Source organism: Anser cygnoides, chromosome 1, assembly GCF_040182565.1.
Source record: "Anser cygnoides isolate HZ-2024a breed goose chromosome 1, Taihu_goose_T2T_genome, whole genome shotgun sequence".
In the NCBI taxonomy this organism is placed as follows: Eukaryota; Metazoa; Chordata; class Aves; order Anseriformes; family Anatidae; genus Anser; species Anser cygnoides.
In genome coordinates, this window is record NC_089873.1 from 104,225,502 (window position 1) to 104,240,689 (window position 15,188).

Sequence of the window (15,188 nt, forward strand, 5' to 3'; positions counted from 1 at the left end):
AATACAAGCCCTTCTCCCACATAGGGCCTACTCCAGCAATGGACCTTTTGACCCAAATAGCAGGACACCCCTTTCCTCCATACAAAGTTCATTCTTCCTGTTAGGGCTGCTCTTGGATGTTTTGCAGAGCATCGCACACCAGTCTTTCAAAAAACAGTCTGCAAGATCTTTAAATGTCATTTGCTAACAGAAGATCGCTGAATTAGTTTTATTTGCTCTCATATCCAACCCTCTCAGGCTGCCATAAGGGTGAAAGACTGCTCCATCTCTTACGAATGACCAAAAAAAATTACAAAAATGGGAAAAGATAATAGATGCAATACAAGGTTGTTCCTATCCTAATAAGCTGAAATATGCAAGAGGCAAGCCGACTGGGGAAAAGCAGAACACCAGCAACATGTAGAAAGGCACCCCTGTGCCTTTGAATATGAGCAGCCTGGGTGAGCAATAGCCTTTTCTAGATTCTACATGCAAGCAAGTAGAACATACCTCACCCCAGGCCACTTCCTTCATTTGTGCAGGACTCAGAAAATAGCATTGCACTCTCCACAGCCAGAAGAAAGTGCCGCATTCCCACTGCTATAGAATGGACAAGCCATCACAGCACCACAAATGCTTGGTTAAGACAGATTCTTCTTATTATCCAGATCACAGGTGTTTTACTAAGTCACAGCCATCTCTGGAGTCATTCTGCCCAAGAGAATGGAGGCAAGCAAGGCTTCTTGAGTACAGCTGTGGTTTGCTGGAGCTGTTCTCTCTTGACACTTTACTCGTGCGATTTGTGGTTCTTCTCACTCATGTCCCTAGCTCCTCAGAACAGAAGGTGGTTTGTGAGCAACTCTGTTTAACAGGACAGAAGCAGAGCAAAAGCAAACAATGCTTGGGTCTACCTTAAAGACAAACCTAATGCGGGAGAAGGGAAAAGCCCCAGCCTGCTCACTCCCTAACTCAGCTCCTCAGTTTGCAGCTCTTTTTACGAACTAAGAAGTAATCACTAAAGCAGCTGTAAGAATAAGCCAAAACCAAGACTGAGCTTGGCTATTTTCTCCTACCGATGTCCTTAGTACCCCTCCACAGTCACCCATAATGGACTTTCATTAGCAGAGAACATGGAATCTTACTACAGAAGGCCAATGAGCAACACACTAGATTCCTACTGTCCTGGTAGCTTTCTCAGCTAAAGTCAAATCAACTTGCCACCTTCACTTAAGCCTACAGCAAAGCGCTTCCCTCCACTGAACCTGGCCTGTAAACCCTTTGCTGAGGGGAGGCCTTGACAGAGGGAAAAAGAACAGTCTAATCTTCATGAGGTGTGAATGTTCGATTCCAGTCAGAGAAGAGTTTGTGTTGGGATGGAAGATGTTAATCTTTATGTGACTTGTTATAAGGAATCCAGGAGGGCAGTGTGGTAGGCAGAGGAGTCTGTTCCAGCAGGGTCCTGACACTGTGAGGGGCTGTTAAGCTGATGGTTCTCAGGAAAATACAGTGTTTTGTGAATCAGATCTTTCACTGCAGAAACGTCATCTTTATCTACAGAAAAGAGAGAAAATTAATAATTGACAGGGATTCTCAACAGTTAGTAGCCCCCCTCCTCAAGAAGTACCTAGAACTCTAGTTCTCAGCATGTCATCTGCCAGCAGCCTTTCATCTTTTTTTTTCCTGTACACCCCTCACCCTTTCTGCACTCACCCACACCTAGCTCCTGCAGAAGACTGGCAAACTCTGGGTCATCCTCCAGGATTTTTAACAGGTTGGTGGACTCCATTCTCTCCAGCTGCACATCCCAGTAGATGTAGATCTTCTGATTGAAGCTGACATAAACCAAGCAGGGGCTGTTGCATCCTCCTTTGCATGCATAGAGGCCTACGAAAAGCAGAAGTATGGAGAATGTGGCTACTGCCCACAATACAGAGAAAGCAAATAGGCAACTTCTCACGATGAGAGAACAAAGATGTCAGCGTAAAGCAGTGAGCACCCTGGGGAGAGGAACAGAGACACGGACTTGGCTATGTTAAGTCACTCTGAGACAATCTGAGTAAGTGTCTCTAAACTATGTTACTCATGCATGGAACCTGGGGATTTGTGAGCTGCTTCTTCCAAGTCTGAGAGAGAGGAATTAGCAAAGTCAAGATTCGGGCTGGTTCCATGGGGTTCTGTATCTTCACGTGAGAACAGCTTAGAAGCCCACAAATTAAAAAGCAGTGGGGAAGAGAACACTGTAGCGCTCAAGTAGGACGAGAAAAAAAACAACCCTAAACTAATCACAGACATACCCCAGCATCACCCCTGCTCACCCCTGATTTTCCCAGATCCCACCAGATGGAAGACCAGCAGGGCCTCATGCAGTATACACACCCTAGGGAAACTACTCTGCCAACAGACAAAGGATCTCAGGTTTCCCAGAGGCCATCAGTAGCTTTGATGAAGAAATGCTGTGAGGGCTGTCTTTGCCACCAGGATCCTCACCTGCACAGAACGCACTGACATTCTCATCTGCTTGAAATCTGGCAACAGTTCGATTGTGGTCAATGATGTACGTCTGACCATCCCATGCACAGGCAATCACCTCCTCGTGCCCATTGCCCTGCAGGAACCGTAAGATCTCTTATTAGCACAAACATCAACAATTCACAGAGACAGTCAGGAATCCTTCTACAGGAATTGTTCAGAGACAGAACACTACTAACTGAACAAGACATCACTTTTCATTTTCTTGGAGACCATCTGCTTTCTATCATAAAGATTATGCATCCAAAGAGCCTGCAGACAAATTGGGGTACTGGCAGTTTGCAAAACCATTCACCTTTGCAATGAGACACAAGAGCAGCTAGGGGATGGAAAGGTTCATAGCAAGGTGCTGGGCTCACTAGGTCATACAGGCAGACATAGCTCAACCTCTTGCAGGGAGACAGACTGGCGTGAGTGCAGAATGGACTGGCACAGTCAGAACCACTGTTTGTGTCATCCTGAGATAATCCCAGCAGTTCTACAGCTGAGTCATGCTCCCTCTGCCCTTCCTAAATTCACACATACAAAGCCATGTTGAGTTTTTGTCTTCACTCCTTCCCTCCCAGACCTATTCACACAGATACTCACAGTAACATCCAGCTTTTCCAGAGCAAACAGCTGGTGATCAACCTGCACAGACCAGAGCAGCTTGTCTGCCCCTTCCATGAGTTTCAGTGTCCCTGCATGAAAAAAAAAAAAAAAAAAGATTGTCAAGATTGTCTTGAAAATATTAAAAGGTAGCACAATTTCTGCTAAAATTAGGCCCTGCACACTCTTCCAACACTTGAGGTCTGCATATGGAGGGGAGGGCATGGTACAGGCTGTGGCTGATAACAGATAGCGTAGTTTCATTTCTGGGAAGGATGGCAGTCTATTATCTTGTCAGCAGTAACAGAAAACAGAAATAAAAAATGGAAGCAGCAGCCCATGCTAACTGGATGCAAGAAAACTGTCCAAAACAAGCTCCCCCTGAGTACAATATCTCAACAGGTCTCACATGAGACTATGTAAACTAGAAGCTTCTCAGCATGTCCCACAATCTCAAGAGAGCAGATAACAGCTGAAAGGTGACTGGCTTGACAGTATAGACATGCCCTCTTGGATGCTAAAACCATGCTGGACACTTAGATCATACCATTTTCCTGTTATCCAGAGATACTATGATAGTGCCAGAAAGGGTGTTGGAGGGTGGGGGAAGTGTGTATCTGTGAGACAAAGTCTCACATAAGATAAACACTAACCTATCCTCACAGTGCCCTCCAGTCTCATTAAGGCCCGTGAAAGAACCATGGTATGGCTGCAGGCCTTGCCCACTGCAGTAGCTTCAGAGTTCAGGCCAAAAAAGAAACAGAAAGTTCCTAGCAGGACAACATATGGCAGGTGAACATCTAGCCTGAGCAGGCCAGGCTGTCTATCCGGGAACAGCGAAGCACAGCACCTTGTCTCCATACAGTTGGACAGAATCCCTCTGTTCAGTTCATTAGTTTAAGTCTGTCCTATCGCTGGTGAAGGATCTGGAACACAAATCGTAGGAGGAGCGGCTGAGGGAACTGAGATTGTTTAGTCAGGAGAAGAGGCGGCTCAGGAGAGACCTCTGACAGTTGGACTAGATGATCTCAGAGGTCTTTTCCAACTTTAATGACTCTATGACTATTGCTCTCTACAATTACCTGAAAGGAAGTTGTGGGGAGCTGGGGGTCTCTGGACTGCTGGAGCGGCCTCTTCTTGCAGATAACTAGAGATAGGACAAGAGGGAATGGCCTCAAGTTGCACCATGGGAGGTTGAGGTTGGAAATTAAAAGACATTTCTTCTCAGAAAGAGCGGTCAGACATTGGAAAGAATGGGGGAAGTGGTGGAGTCACCGTCCCTGAGGGTGTTTCAGGAAAGGTTGGACATGGTGCTTAGGGACATGCTTTAGTGGGTAATATTGGTAGTAGGGGGATGGTTGGACAAGATGATCTTGGAGGTCTTTTCCAACCTTAATGATTCTATAATTCTCAGTTAGTGACACAGCATGAGAACTTGGCTCAGGTTCAGAGTCGGCCTACATGAGGCCAGCTCTTCTCTACCAACACTCGAGTTCAACAACATCCATTTCCTTTACTGCTTTTGGATAACTCAAGTCTCTTCAAGTACAAGGACACATCTCTGCTGTGGTTTAGAGGCTCTTGTTTACATGAATGGTACTGCTGAACTGGTATCACAAACAGTTGTTTAAACACGGGGTAAGCAGGCATCTTAGGAGTAAGCAGATATAAGTTCTAGTCTCACCCTCCACCTGAAGCTTTCAGCATGCTTTTGGGCCAACGACCTAACCTTTTCATTCTCCAGCCTGCTCACAGCAGCCAGGCTTTAACAGTTCTATCCCCACAGGCCATGGGGCCAAATGAGTAATTAATGTTTGTAAAATGCTTTGGAATCAACAGATGAAAGCACTGCAATGGGGAAAGAAAAAGGCAGATACTAACAGACTGAAAAAACGCCAAGTTTCCCAGAAAGTACAAGCCTGTGCAACATGGGAGCCAATTCAATAAAGAACAGAAAGACATACTCAGCTTGAAGCTGTTTAATCATATCCTCAGATACAGGCATGTGATCACACACCTGGTTTAAGCGGGGGACTTGCTCACAGTGACAACTCTTACCTCGGTTCCTGTCTTTGCTTTCATGCCTAAAGCGTGTCAGCAGAAGGAGCTGTGGTAGATTCTCTTGCCTGCCTCAGGAAGCGTTTCTGAAGCTCTGTTCCCTCTCCTTTCAAAACCAAAAGGTCTGAGCACCTGTCTCCTACTTGGAATTAGTGACAGGCCTTGGCTGCCCCACCGGCCCACTTTCCAGGACAGTGGTAGGACTTACCATCCAGAGTACAGAGGGCAAAAAGACCCGAGCCACTATTCTCACTGGAGCAGCCTGCAAATGCAGAAGAGAATTACAGGAGTTAATACCTTTTTAAGAGTATTGTCCCCTCCCTCTCCTGAAAAAAGATCCAAAACAACGAGCTGACCCATACTGCCTCCTTTTTTACCCAGCCTGGACATTTTGCCTAACAGATACCTGCAGTCTTGCAACCAATCCTGCCTCATGACAGCTTTTATTTGTAGGGCACTACTCTCTCAAAATCCAAGAATCTAAAATCTTTGGTTTGCACTGATATTGGCATGTCTGGCTCTGCTGGCTACTTCTGCAAGTCTATCTGTGCCATGTATGCACTTCCAGGCTCTTGGCAGTTCTGATTGAACTCAACTGCATCACATCCTCTCCAAGCTCCAAAAGCACACAAACAGAGGCAGGACAATCACAAAGGGACAATGTGGACAACAGCCTATGTCAAATGAGTGTTACAACTGTACCCTTACTGTTTTCTTCAGGGGCAGGAATGTGGCTTTCAGCTGTTCCAGGAAGAAATGAGGAGGGGAAAAAAAAAAAAAAAAGAGAGAGAGATTCCACTAGGAGGACTATATATCAGTCACATTAGTACAAAAGCACCTCCTTTGCAACTCCTGAATGAGACTGTGGAGATGATGCTACCAACATTATTGTTTTCACTAGAGCAAAATTGCACAGAAACTGTGGTCCATTCTCAGCAAACACCAGTTAGATGCTACACAGCCCTTGCTTCATGAGCAGGTTAGACATGTGCTTCCATGCTCACACACGCAGCCCTGGCTTTACTGGGTTACGCCCCTACAGCTGTGAACTTCCTGCAAACAGTATCCTCTCCAAAGCCTGTAAAACACACAGGTGTGTGCAGGACAGCACCAACAGATGTGACTAACTGAACCTGAAGAGAAGACTGCCCTGACCACCACTTCAATGTACTCTCTACCTGTCCACTAGTAAGAAAAGACATGGAAGGTCAGGTTTTGAAATACAACACCCGGTTGGGGAAGATGAGCTGTATTCAACTACAGCTGCATTTTATCCTTGGAGTGACAATGTGGACGGAAACACTGTCTCTCTAAGATCTGCAGGAACCCAGGAAGTCTGGCAGTCAGGGGCAAGCCATCAGAGCTGAAAGCAGTTTAGTGCTTTCCTCAGGCAGTTTCCCCAGAATGACGCTGTACTGCAAGCTTACCTCCACTGCCCATGCACAGCTCCACCCTACACACTCCCAGAACACTGACTACCCTATTTCTGCAGGTGAGCTTAAGGCAAACAGTTGTACGGTTGGGTGCTCTATTGCCTCTAACTGACATCCATCCAGACAAGCTCTGTTCCAAAAGATCTGCTGTGCCTCCTTTAAAAACTGGTCAGCATTGCACTCTTTAGCTGCTTCAATACTGCTGGGCCCAGCACCAAGGGGCTTTTCATAAACTTCTCCTCATCCCTAATTTTGCATGCCTTCATTTTTTACAGGCTTCTCTCATTACATGCAAGGCTTTGTACGTGGTGAAATAATTGATTTCATGCTCTGTGACCATGGTGCTTGTAACAGTATCTGAGATGCTGAAAAAACGACAAGCTTAGGAAATGGGTAGGAAAGGTACTCTGGGGAGGGGGTGAAAGGAGGATTTTCAGTGGGTTGTCCTTCTACCCCAGCTCTAATCACATAGGACAGCCTAAATCCTCCCCAGACAGCACTGTAGGGCATAATACTTGGACAGAACAAATGCAGCTGAATTCTAGCTAGCTGCAGACAAGGAAGGAAAGTGATCTGTGCTTGGAATCTTCTTCTTTCTTGCATTATGCCCCAAGGGGGAGTGAAACCTGCATTCTCCATAGGTATCAAACAGGGTTCAGTGCGGGGGCCAGGCACAGGCCAGGCCACAAAGCAGTTGCACAGGGGAAGCATTGGCAGAGTGTAAGAAATGTCTGGATGTAGCAGCAGTGTGTTAGGGCTGAGAGAAGACAGCAGCTGTGGAGACTTTAGACATGATAGCTGAGCAGAATATACTGAAAGGAGACAGAGGACAGTGATATAAATGAAATATGGAAGCAGCTCTGCAGGGGTTGGGACTGCATAGATAAAGGAAGAGCAGGATCTAGCTGCTGGAGGACAGGTTATTAGGAATCAAGTGCTGTAAAGCACAAAAGCAAGAATTAAAATTAGGCTGTGGAAAGAAAGAAATGCATCTAGGGAGTAAGAAGGGCATAAGCTGCAGACATGCAAAAGCAGGATCAAGGACATCTGCAGGGCATAGTAGCCATTCAAGATGAATAAATGAAGGCCAGTGGAAGCTGCAGAGAAACTGTTGTGCTGGGTGAAGAGTAAGCTAGGGAAGGACAAAGTCTATAAAAAGCTCAAAAGCAACCATTTGGCTGTCCTTCTTTGGAGGCTGGCCTCCTGTTCTTGCAGCTACCTCTCAAAGTTATTACTTTTCAGCCACAGGCAATCTGATTTCATGCTGGACTGACATATTGAAAAAATATCACAGACAACTGTTGGGGCAGGGATCCCAAGCTTCAGACCTCTCACCTCGGCCAATGCTACCAATCAGATGAGTAGAAACATTCTTGTTGTGAATTCGGCCAGATGTTTGGTGGAGAATAACATCTCGAACAGGGGCTTCCCTAGGGAGAAAAGTGGCAGGCATCAGGAAAGGTTAGGGAACCGTGCTGGGGGACTGTACCAGAACAATCTCATGAGCGGTGTACTCCAGAGCTCTCCAAGTCCAGAAATGGACTGAGTCTGTGCATAGGCTAACAGTTCAATTAAATACTCAGAAATAGTCTGCTATCCCAACAGCAAAAAATGACAGAGATCGCTCAAAGCGGCAGCCATTTCAGTCATTAGCAGAGCGATTATTTGCTGGGAAAAATCAATGAAAAGAATGCATGCCACCTCAGGAATGAAGGAAAGTTGCTAATGCTTAAAAAATAAAACATAACGATTTGATGCATCAGCAAACTGAAAAGAACTAAAAAAAGTCAATAAAACACCTACTCCAACCAAGGAAAAAAATATATGTTTTTGTTTGTTTGTTTGTTTTTAAATCATTACTGTCACACAAGCCTGGCTGCTATTCATTCAGGAAAACTGTCTGCGAAAACTGACTGTGGTTGAACAAGTTGGTCACAGGTCGTGTCAGGGCCTGAGTTCTAGCGAGGAAGGTACTCACATTCCACTAAGGTCTCTATGACATCAAGGAGGCTAGCTCCTGTTCAGTTGATTTTCTGGTTCTGCCTTAAAGCTTCAGAAAACAGCACAGGAGCACCTGAATTCCCCACACTGATCCCTCTGGGGCTTAAGGACAATAACCTCACCGCTCATCCTGACTTCTCTGATTGTGATTTACAGCACTGGCTGCCAGGGTCTCATTAGAAAATCCCACAATCCTACCTTACTTGGAAAAAAACAGTGAACAAACCCTAACTGTAATCCTAGGGATTCAGATTAACTGGCCTTGTCTCAGCCTTTCATTAGCCACCCTTCCCACCATTAGACAAGTCCCCAGACTGCCTACTCCTCTTTCTCTGGAAATATAGGTCACTGTCTTTCCTGTTTTAGTCCTCCAGTACAGCTCCCCTCCGTAGACTGGTTTTGCCACCTCTCTTTGGCCAACCCAAGGAGAAAAGAGTGGGACTCAAGGAAAACAGCAGTATTCAGCTCTGTGATAGCGACCTGAATTCATGGGCACTTGGGTGCAGGTGGGCTTAAATCATAAACGCCCAGCAGTACACAGCAAGCCAGCTGGCTTCACCAGGACAGGTAACAGCATCCCCCCCCCCCCAGAAGGCTGGTGTGGTGGTGCCCCCTTGTGACAGCCATCTACAGTGGAATCCCTTCACCTACCACGTGCAGTCACGCTGCTCACCTGCTGGAGGCAGAGCTCTCCCTTCCCTCGGCTGCAGGCTGCTGCTCAGAATTCCAGGTGCACAGCAGAACGGCATAGCCGCAGCCTGGCTGGGACACCATCATCTCCGGTAAGCCATCAGGGCCCGGGTTCACAGAAAGGCTATCCACCTGTGGTGGCACAGGATAAACACGGACACGGTTAAACTGAGAACCTTACACACCCCAGAATTCTCCACTGTGTTTGTGTGTGCATAGCAGATTTTCCGATAGAAGCTGAGCAGGACCTGAACAAATCCAGCTAGAGGCAAAATATCCAAGCGAAAGTAAAAGGTATCTTCCCTACCAAAAGCCACTTAAGAACAGCCTAGAGGAAAATGCTCTCTAGTTAGGTGAGAGTAGCTGCCCATTTCCCAGACCATCCCATGAGCTTCCCTGCAAGCACAGGACAACCGCTGGGCAAATCTCCTTTCAAGCCATCAAGACAACAATCGCTGTGTTGATAGGACTGAAATTTTGTGCCTCTTCCCCCGTTTCCTTACCTGACCTTCTAGCAGCCATTTCTTCAGCAGGATCAGCTGCCCAGAGACATGGTCTGAATTCTCCGACAGGTCCTCCCAACGAAAAGCACGCACCACCCTGTCAGTGTAACCTACCACCAACTCACACTTCCCATCTCCATCTGCAGGGGAGACAACGAGATAGATAGGCTCTCTCAGGCCTTCATAACCACAAGACCCCTAATATTCAGAAATCACTGTGCTGGTTTCCATCAAGTAGCATCCCTGAGGATCCCAATCCCGTTAGGAGAACTTGCACTACAGGAAAATTTCTGAAGTTCCCACTCCTCTCCTCAGCGACTTGTCGTGTTTGTTAAAACATCTGTTTCAGCAAGGTAGTAATTTTCCTTCTGTGAGTCCTGCACACTTTCTCTCTCCCTAGCCCCACAAATACCTTCATCACTGCACTCCCACCCCAGCTGCCCTACTCACCAATGTCACTGATCAGCATGACCTTGGTGTTGGCAGGAATATGCTGCTTGAACACTGGCTTCTGCTCTTCTGCCAACTCATGGTGGCCAGAAGCTTCTGGGTGTTTTGAAGATGGAGAAGTCAAGTCAAAAAGATGAAACCAGCCTTCTGCACTCACTGCCACTACGAGATTCTAAGAGAGAGGAAAAAAAAAGTCTTTTGATTTTATTTCTCTTTTAGAAACTACAGAAGCTGTCACTCGGCATGGCAAGGGAAGATGCAAGGGTGACTCCATCAAGATCAATGACTGCTACAGGGGAACAGGAGAAGATTTTTGGCCAGCATACAAACCACTCAGGTCCTGTGAAGTCCAAACTTCTTGCTCATTCTTGTTAGGCTAGGATATCAGGATGATGTGTGTATGCAATCCCCAGTGTATGGCTTCCTCAATCCTCACTTTAGCCATGCTCCGCTATAGAGCACACACAGCTACAGCATTTTAGGCAGGGTGCTTAAACTACAAGCTTTGGTCATGGGTTTACCTATCAAAAATAGCAAACCAGCAAAAGGAGTCATATAAATTCAGAGAAATTTACTTGAAAGTCTGGACTATTCTGTAGCTCAGTCTTGTTTAGGTGACCTTAAACACACACAGACAAATAGCAGAAGGGACATGACCACAGCACGGATCAGTACAGAGCAGGATAAAAGCCACTGAGGAAAGGGACCAACCCTCAAACCTCTGAAACCTCATGGCACTCGCATAGGGAGACGTGCTAATCAGTAGTATTTTCTGAAGACAGGATGTATTTCTTTGCTCACTAAGACCTGCATATGGATCACACCTCCCACATGCCCCACAGACACAGCTGGGGACAGTTTGGCTGCTCTCACCTTTCCTTTATTGCATACGTCTCCCACACCAACGCATGTGAGCTGCAAGAGAAAAAAAAGGCCTTAAGAGTCCATCCATAAGAGAAGGCAATGCAAGGTAGCACTTTCAGATAAACCCCTGCCCCACCCCCTCCTCTTCTCATAAACAGTCTCTTTAACAGCCTTTTCAAAGACAAAGAGAGCATAGCCAAAGACAGAAACACATCTGCCACACAACTGCCCAGAGCTCTGGAGCAAAATCCACAGTGCATAGGAACAGGGTCAATGTAGAAGCCCAGTTCCTGTGTTCATTCAGTACTGTGCTCATCATCTCTAACCCATGGGGCTAGCTGTAAGCAAAAGCAGGGTCTTTCATTACTACATGAAAGACATCAGAACCAGTTCCTGCTGCCACTCCTCTCTGGCCTTCATGTTCCCGGGCAGTCAAGGACCCACACCAAAAGGCCCAACCATTTAAATTTTGTCAAAAACTAACCATTCCTTGGCATGATCGCATAGTCCATGGTTTGCTGTCATCATTCTTGTACACATAGAGTTTCCCATTGGTGTCTCCTACCACCAGCTCATTCAGCTGTACAAGAAAACTGGGTTAGTAAGAAGAAATTCACAATTACAGCAACACAGCACTCCCGGCGTAGTGAGAATTACAGATATCATACATTAAAATCACTCAGTGGGAAGAATCGGCAAAGGAAAACAAGAATTAAAGAGAGGCTTGAATCAATACAGAAGGTCTGGGAAAAAATAAAAGCCCTGGTTTTAGTCTAGCAGGTAAAACAGCAGGGGAATGGCTCCTTAGAGCAACACCCTATTATCCCCTTCTTCTCTAGCCATTGCTTCAGAATTCTGTCACTGACTGTTTGAAGTCGTGCTCAGATAATAACCATCATGGCTCCAGCTTCCATCCTTCAATCTAGATTGACGTGATCTTTCTCGGCTCATCCGAGGAAGATGATGACAACGGGGTGAAAGTAATCATCCAAAAAGAGGCTCCAAAAACACATTAGATCTACACTCGGTATTCAATTTCATTGATGAAGTAGCTAAGATGTTTGGATCTTGATCTTTACAGAATAGCGATTGTTTCTTGAAAGAAGACTGCTGAGGAGTCACCACCTCTTCCTGCTGATGAGCCTGCTCCTGCCATCCTACCATCTGTGTATTTTGTGTAAATTGGGTGCATTTCAAAACTCCCTGTGCACATTACCCCACGCAACACTAATTCTCATGGGAAAAAATGAAAAAGGGAAAAACCACACTGCTAGCAATGCCACTTTTCAGGATAGCGAGGTAGGGCTGTAAGAAGATTGGGCTGTTGAGAAAGGACGGTTTCCTTGTACGTAGTTAAACTAATCTCTTCATAATTGCAGCCAAATCAGACCCATCAGACACAACCACCCGTGGGACTGACAGCAACGCTGCTGATGCGCGTCCATCCGCACGTCCATCTCCGCGACACCCACGCAGGGCGGCCCCCAGGTCCCCCCAGACCCCCCCATGTCCCCCCCGCCTCCCTCCGCCGCCCCGCCAGCCCCGGCCCACCCCCGCACCGCGTCGTTGTCGGCGTCCCCCAGGCAAATGGCGTGCGGGAAGAGGCTGCCGCCGAAGTCGAGCGCCACGCGCTGCACGTAGCTGACGGAGCGCATCCCGCCGCCGCCGCCCGCCGGGGCCGAGCTCCCGCCGCTCGCTCCCGGGCCTGCCGCCAGCCTCGGGCCGCCGGGGGGGTCCGGAGGGCTCCGGGCGGCTCCAGCGGCACCAGGCCGCGGCGGGGGGAAGGGGCGGTGTGAGGGAGGGAAGGGGCGGTGTGAGGGAGGGAAGGGGCGGCGCTCGGCAGGGGCAGGGCCCTGCCGCAGGAACGCCGCGTGAGGCGAAGATCCGACAAACCGAGAGAGACGGAGGCGCGCAGCTCGCGGAGGCGTTGCCGTAACTGTTTATTTCGTATTTGTTTCTGTAAGAACATGAAGAATAGTTTATGCGTGAAGTTTACATGCATAACTTCAGTTATAAATGCCAGCGTGCTGTTTTCTGCCAGCAGCTAGGTGCGTCTTGACGGGTAGCACGGAACCTCATTTCCACCGCCTGAATACAGCGTGCTCACTGCGCTTGGTGACCTTACATTCTTAAACACTTCACAGTTTCATACGGAATAACAGTGAAGGCAGAATGGTACCTCCACAGTTGCTCACATCCAATGCATCCACCATTGTCTCTAAATATTAATAATTCTAAATGTTCTACTTAACACAATAATCCTACTTTCTGCTTTCAAAGACCCATTAACAACTGTCATCCATGCGAGTTTTTTTTTTTTTTTTAAACCGTTGTTCAAGAATTAGAAACTTATTAGGATTTTACCCCATTCTTGCTTTCACAACAATTTCAGCCACAGCACCCACTTCTTGTAAAAATTCTAAGCAGATCAAGGCGTCCTTGCTGGAGAAAAAGGCCTCTTGCTTGACATTCCTGCTCCCCTTTCTTGTAGTGTATCGTTCTGTATTCCTGTCTTAAGAGTAACTCTACAAAGCACTTCTGTAAATTGCCTGATTCACAATACAAATTAAAGCGCTTTATTTTCACTATTAGCATTACCAGCTACAGCTGAAGCTTGAGTGCTTCTTTTCTCTTTCCTTGCAAGCGGCATACCTCATAGGAAGAAATCTCCATGGCTCTTCTATCATCTGAGATAAGACAGGAATCTGACTGTTCCAGTTCCATTACTGTCTTTTCTCAGTAAGATTCTCCCTGTGTTTCTCAGTCTCTCACACACGGCATTTGTCAAGATGATTCCACTGAGCTATTTGGACTTATTTACTAGTGTGCAGCCACAAGGGCATGTCTTTTGCTGCTTTTATTGAATGCATGTAAAGCTCCGGTAACATAACAGGAGGTAACTGGCATTGATTTTTCCATTTTGATTCAATCTAAAGAAACGCACGTATTAAATATTCTGGTTTTCCTTCTTCCCAGGTAGTGGCAAGCATTATCAACCCGTTAGCTTCTTTTGTAGGACTGGAAGTGATAACCTTTATCTTAGCTTGATTCCAATTGCTGGTTTTGTGTCTTGAAATCTTTTAACTTCAATGGACAAGATGTTCTTCACATCTTGTAACCCAGCTGTAATGTTCCAGTTAGAGGTAGCTGTATTTTGGTAGAAAGCAAAGCTGCTTTCACGTATGCAGGACTGATGATGCTACTCAGTCAGAACTCATGACAAGTACTTACATTATCTGGTGATTGTATCTTTCCGAAATAAACCAGCCTGTGATAGGTAAGTCAAGGAAAACAGCATTTCCTTAAGTGTGATGCCCTACCAAGCACCTCTCCCTGCTGCTTTCTCCTATTTCTTCCCACCCTGAAGAATCTTAGGGCATGCAGAAAGCAGTGCAGTTCACAGATCCCTAAGCTAGCTCCAACCCAGCAGCAGTTGGTGGACTTCTCTTCTTGGGACTGGGGGCAGGAGAGTAATTTAGGCTTACCACTTTGGTGATAGTTAATCATATAGGTCCCAGGCCCAAGCTGTCTCTTCTGCAGAGGCAGGTGCTAGAACCTCCAGTCCTATAGGAAGCCCATGAACGAATGCTCACTTTTTTTCTCCCCCTCAGGAAAGGAGACCAGGAATTCAAACCAAGAATTCAGATATAATCAGGTTTAAGACAGGCATATTCTTTGCAATATACAAACAAATCCAGCCCATTCCATGCCATGGGAAGACAAGACATCCTTCTCAGTGCAGAAATCCATTACCTGAAAGGAACAGATAAAGCTACCTTCCTTCTGCAAAGCAGGCAAAAAAAAAATAGTCCCTGCTGCTAGAAGGTTTTGGAACAGGACAGTAGAGATGCTGAGTTTACCATTACATCACGAAATAAACAACAAAGTTAAGTTTGAATACTCCATTCCATACCTGCAGAGAGGGGAGGGGAAAAAACAAACAAAAAAAAAAAACCACACAAACCCCACATATTTCCCCAATCCTCACCTCCAAAAAACCAAACAAACAACAACCCACACCACAAAACCACTAGCAAAAAAACCACCCAACATACTGTATAAAGAAGCAGAAGGATATCAAATAGCTTCTGTG

At 46.4% G+C, this 15,188-nt stretch overlaps 2 protein-coding genes across 2 annotated transcripts in view; one reads left to right on the forward strand and one right to left on the reverse strand.

Moving 5' to 3' along the window:
* NRIP2 (nuclear receptor interacting protein 2) overlaps positions 1–12,321 on the forward strand; it is a 38,621-nt gene extending 26,300 nt beyond the window's left edge. The window contains exons 6-7 of the mRNA XM_048054460.2: positions 10,451–10,568; positions 12,177–12,321. Of these exons, the coding sequence (XP_047910417.2) occupies positions 10,451–10,568; positions 12,177–12,181 (123 nt within the window). The 3' untranslated portion in view covers positions 12,182–12,321. The remainder of the gene's footprint in view (positions 1–10,450; positions 10,569–12,176) is intronic.
* On the reverse strand, positions 177–12,849 carry ITFG2 (integrin alpha FG-GAP repeat containing 2). The gene is made up of 12 exons (XM_067005363.1): positions 12,655–12,849; positions 11,580–11,675; positions 11,105–11,146; positions 10,232–10,403; positions 9,782–9,921; positions 9,262–9,410; positions 7,923–8,017; positions 5,363–5,416; positions 3,097–3,188; positions 2,467–2,584; positions 1,690–1,863; positions 177–1,530 (listed from the first exon to the last, which is right to left on the reverse strand). Exons 1-12 carry the CDS (start codon positions 12,748–12,750, stop codon positions 1,382–1,384), a joined length of 1,377 nt encoding a protein of 458 aa, XP_066861464.1. The 5' UTR covers positions 12,751–12,849; the 3' UTR covers positions 177–1,381.
* Positions 12,850–15,188: the final 2,339 nt, after the last annotated feature.

What these genes read in the sequence shown, in the direction of transcription:
- ITFG2 (XM_067005363.1), bottom strand. Translation starts at nt 12,750, where the DNA reads ATGCGCTCCGTCAGCTACGTGCAGCGCGTGGCGCTCGACTTCGGCGGC. An exon ending in GGGACGCCGACAACGACGCG is followed by an intron (nt 11,676 to 12,654) that starts GTGCGGGGGTGG and finishes TTTCTTGTACAG; the next exon opens with CTGAATGAGCTGGTGGTAGG. An exon ending in AATGGCTGCTAGAAGGTCAG is followed by an intron (nt 9,411 to 9,781) that starts GTAAGGAAACGG and finishes GTGCCACCACAG; the next exon opens with GTGGATAGCCTTTCTGTGAA.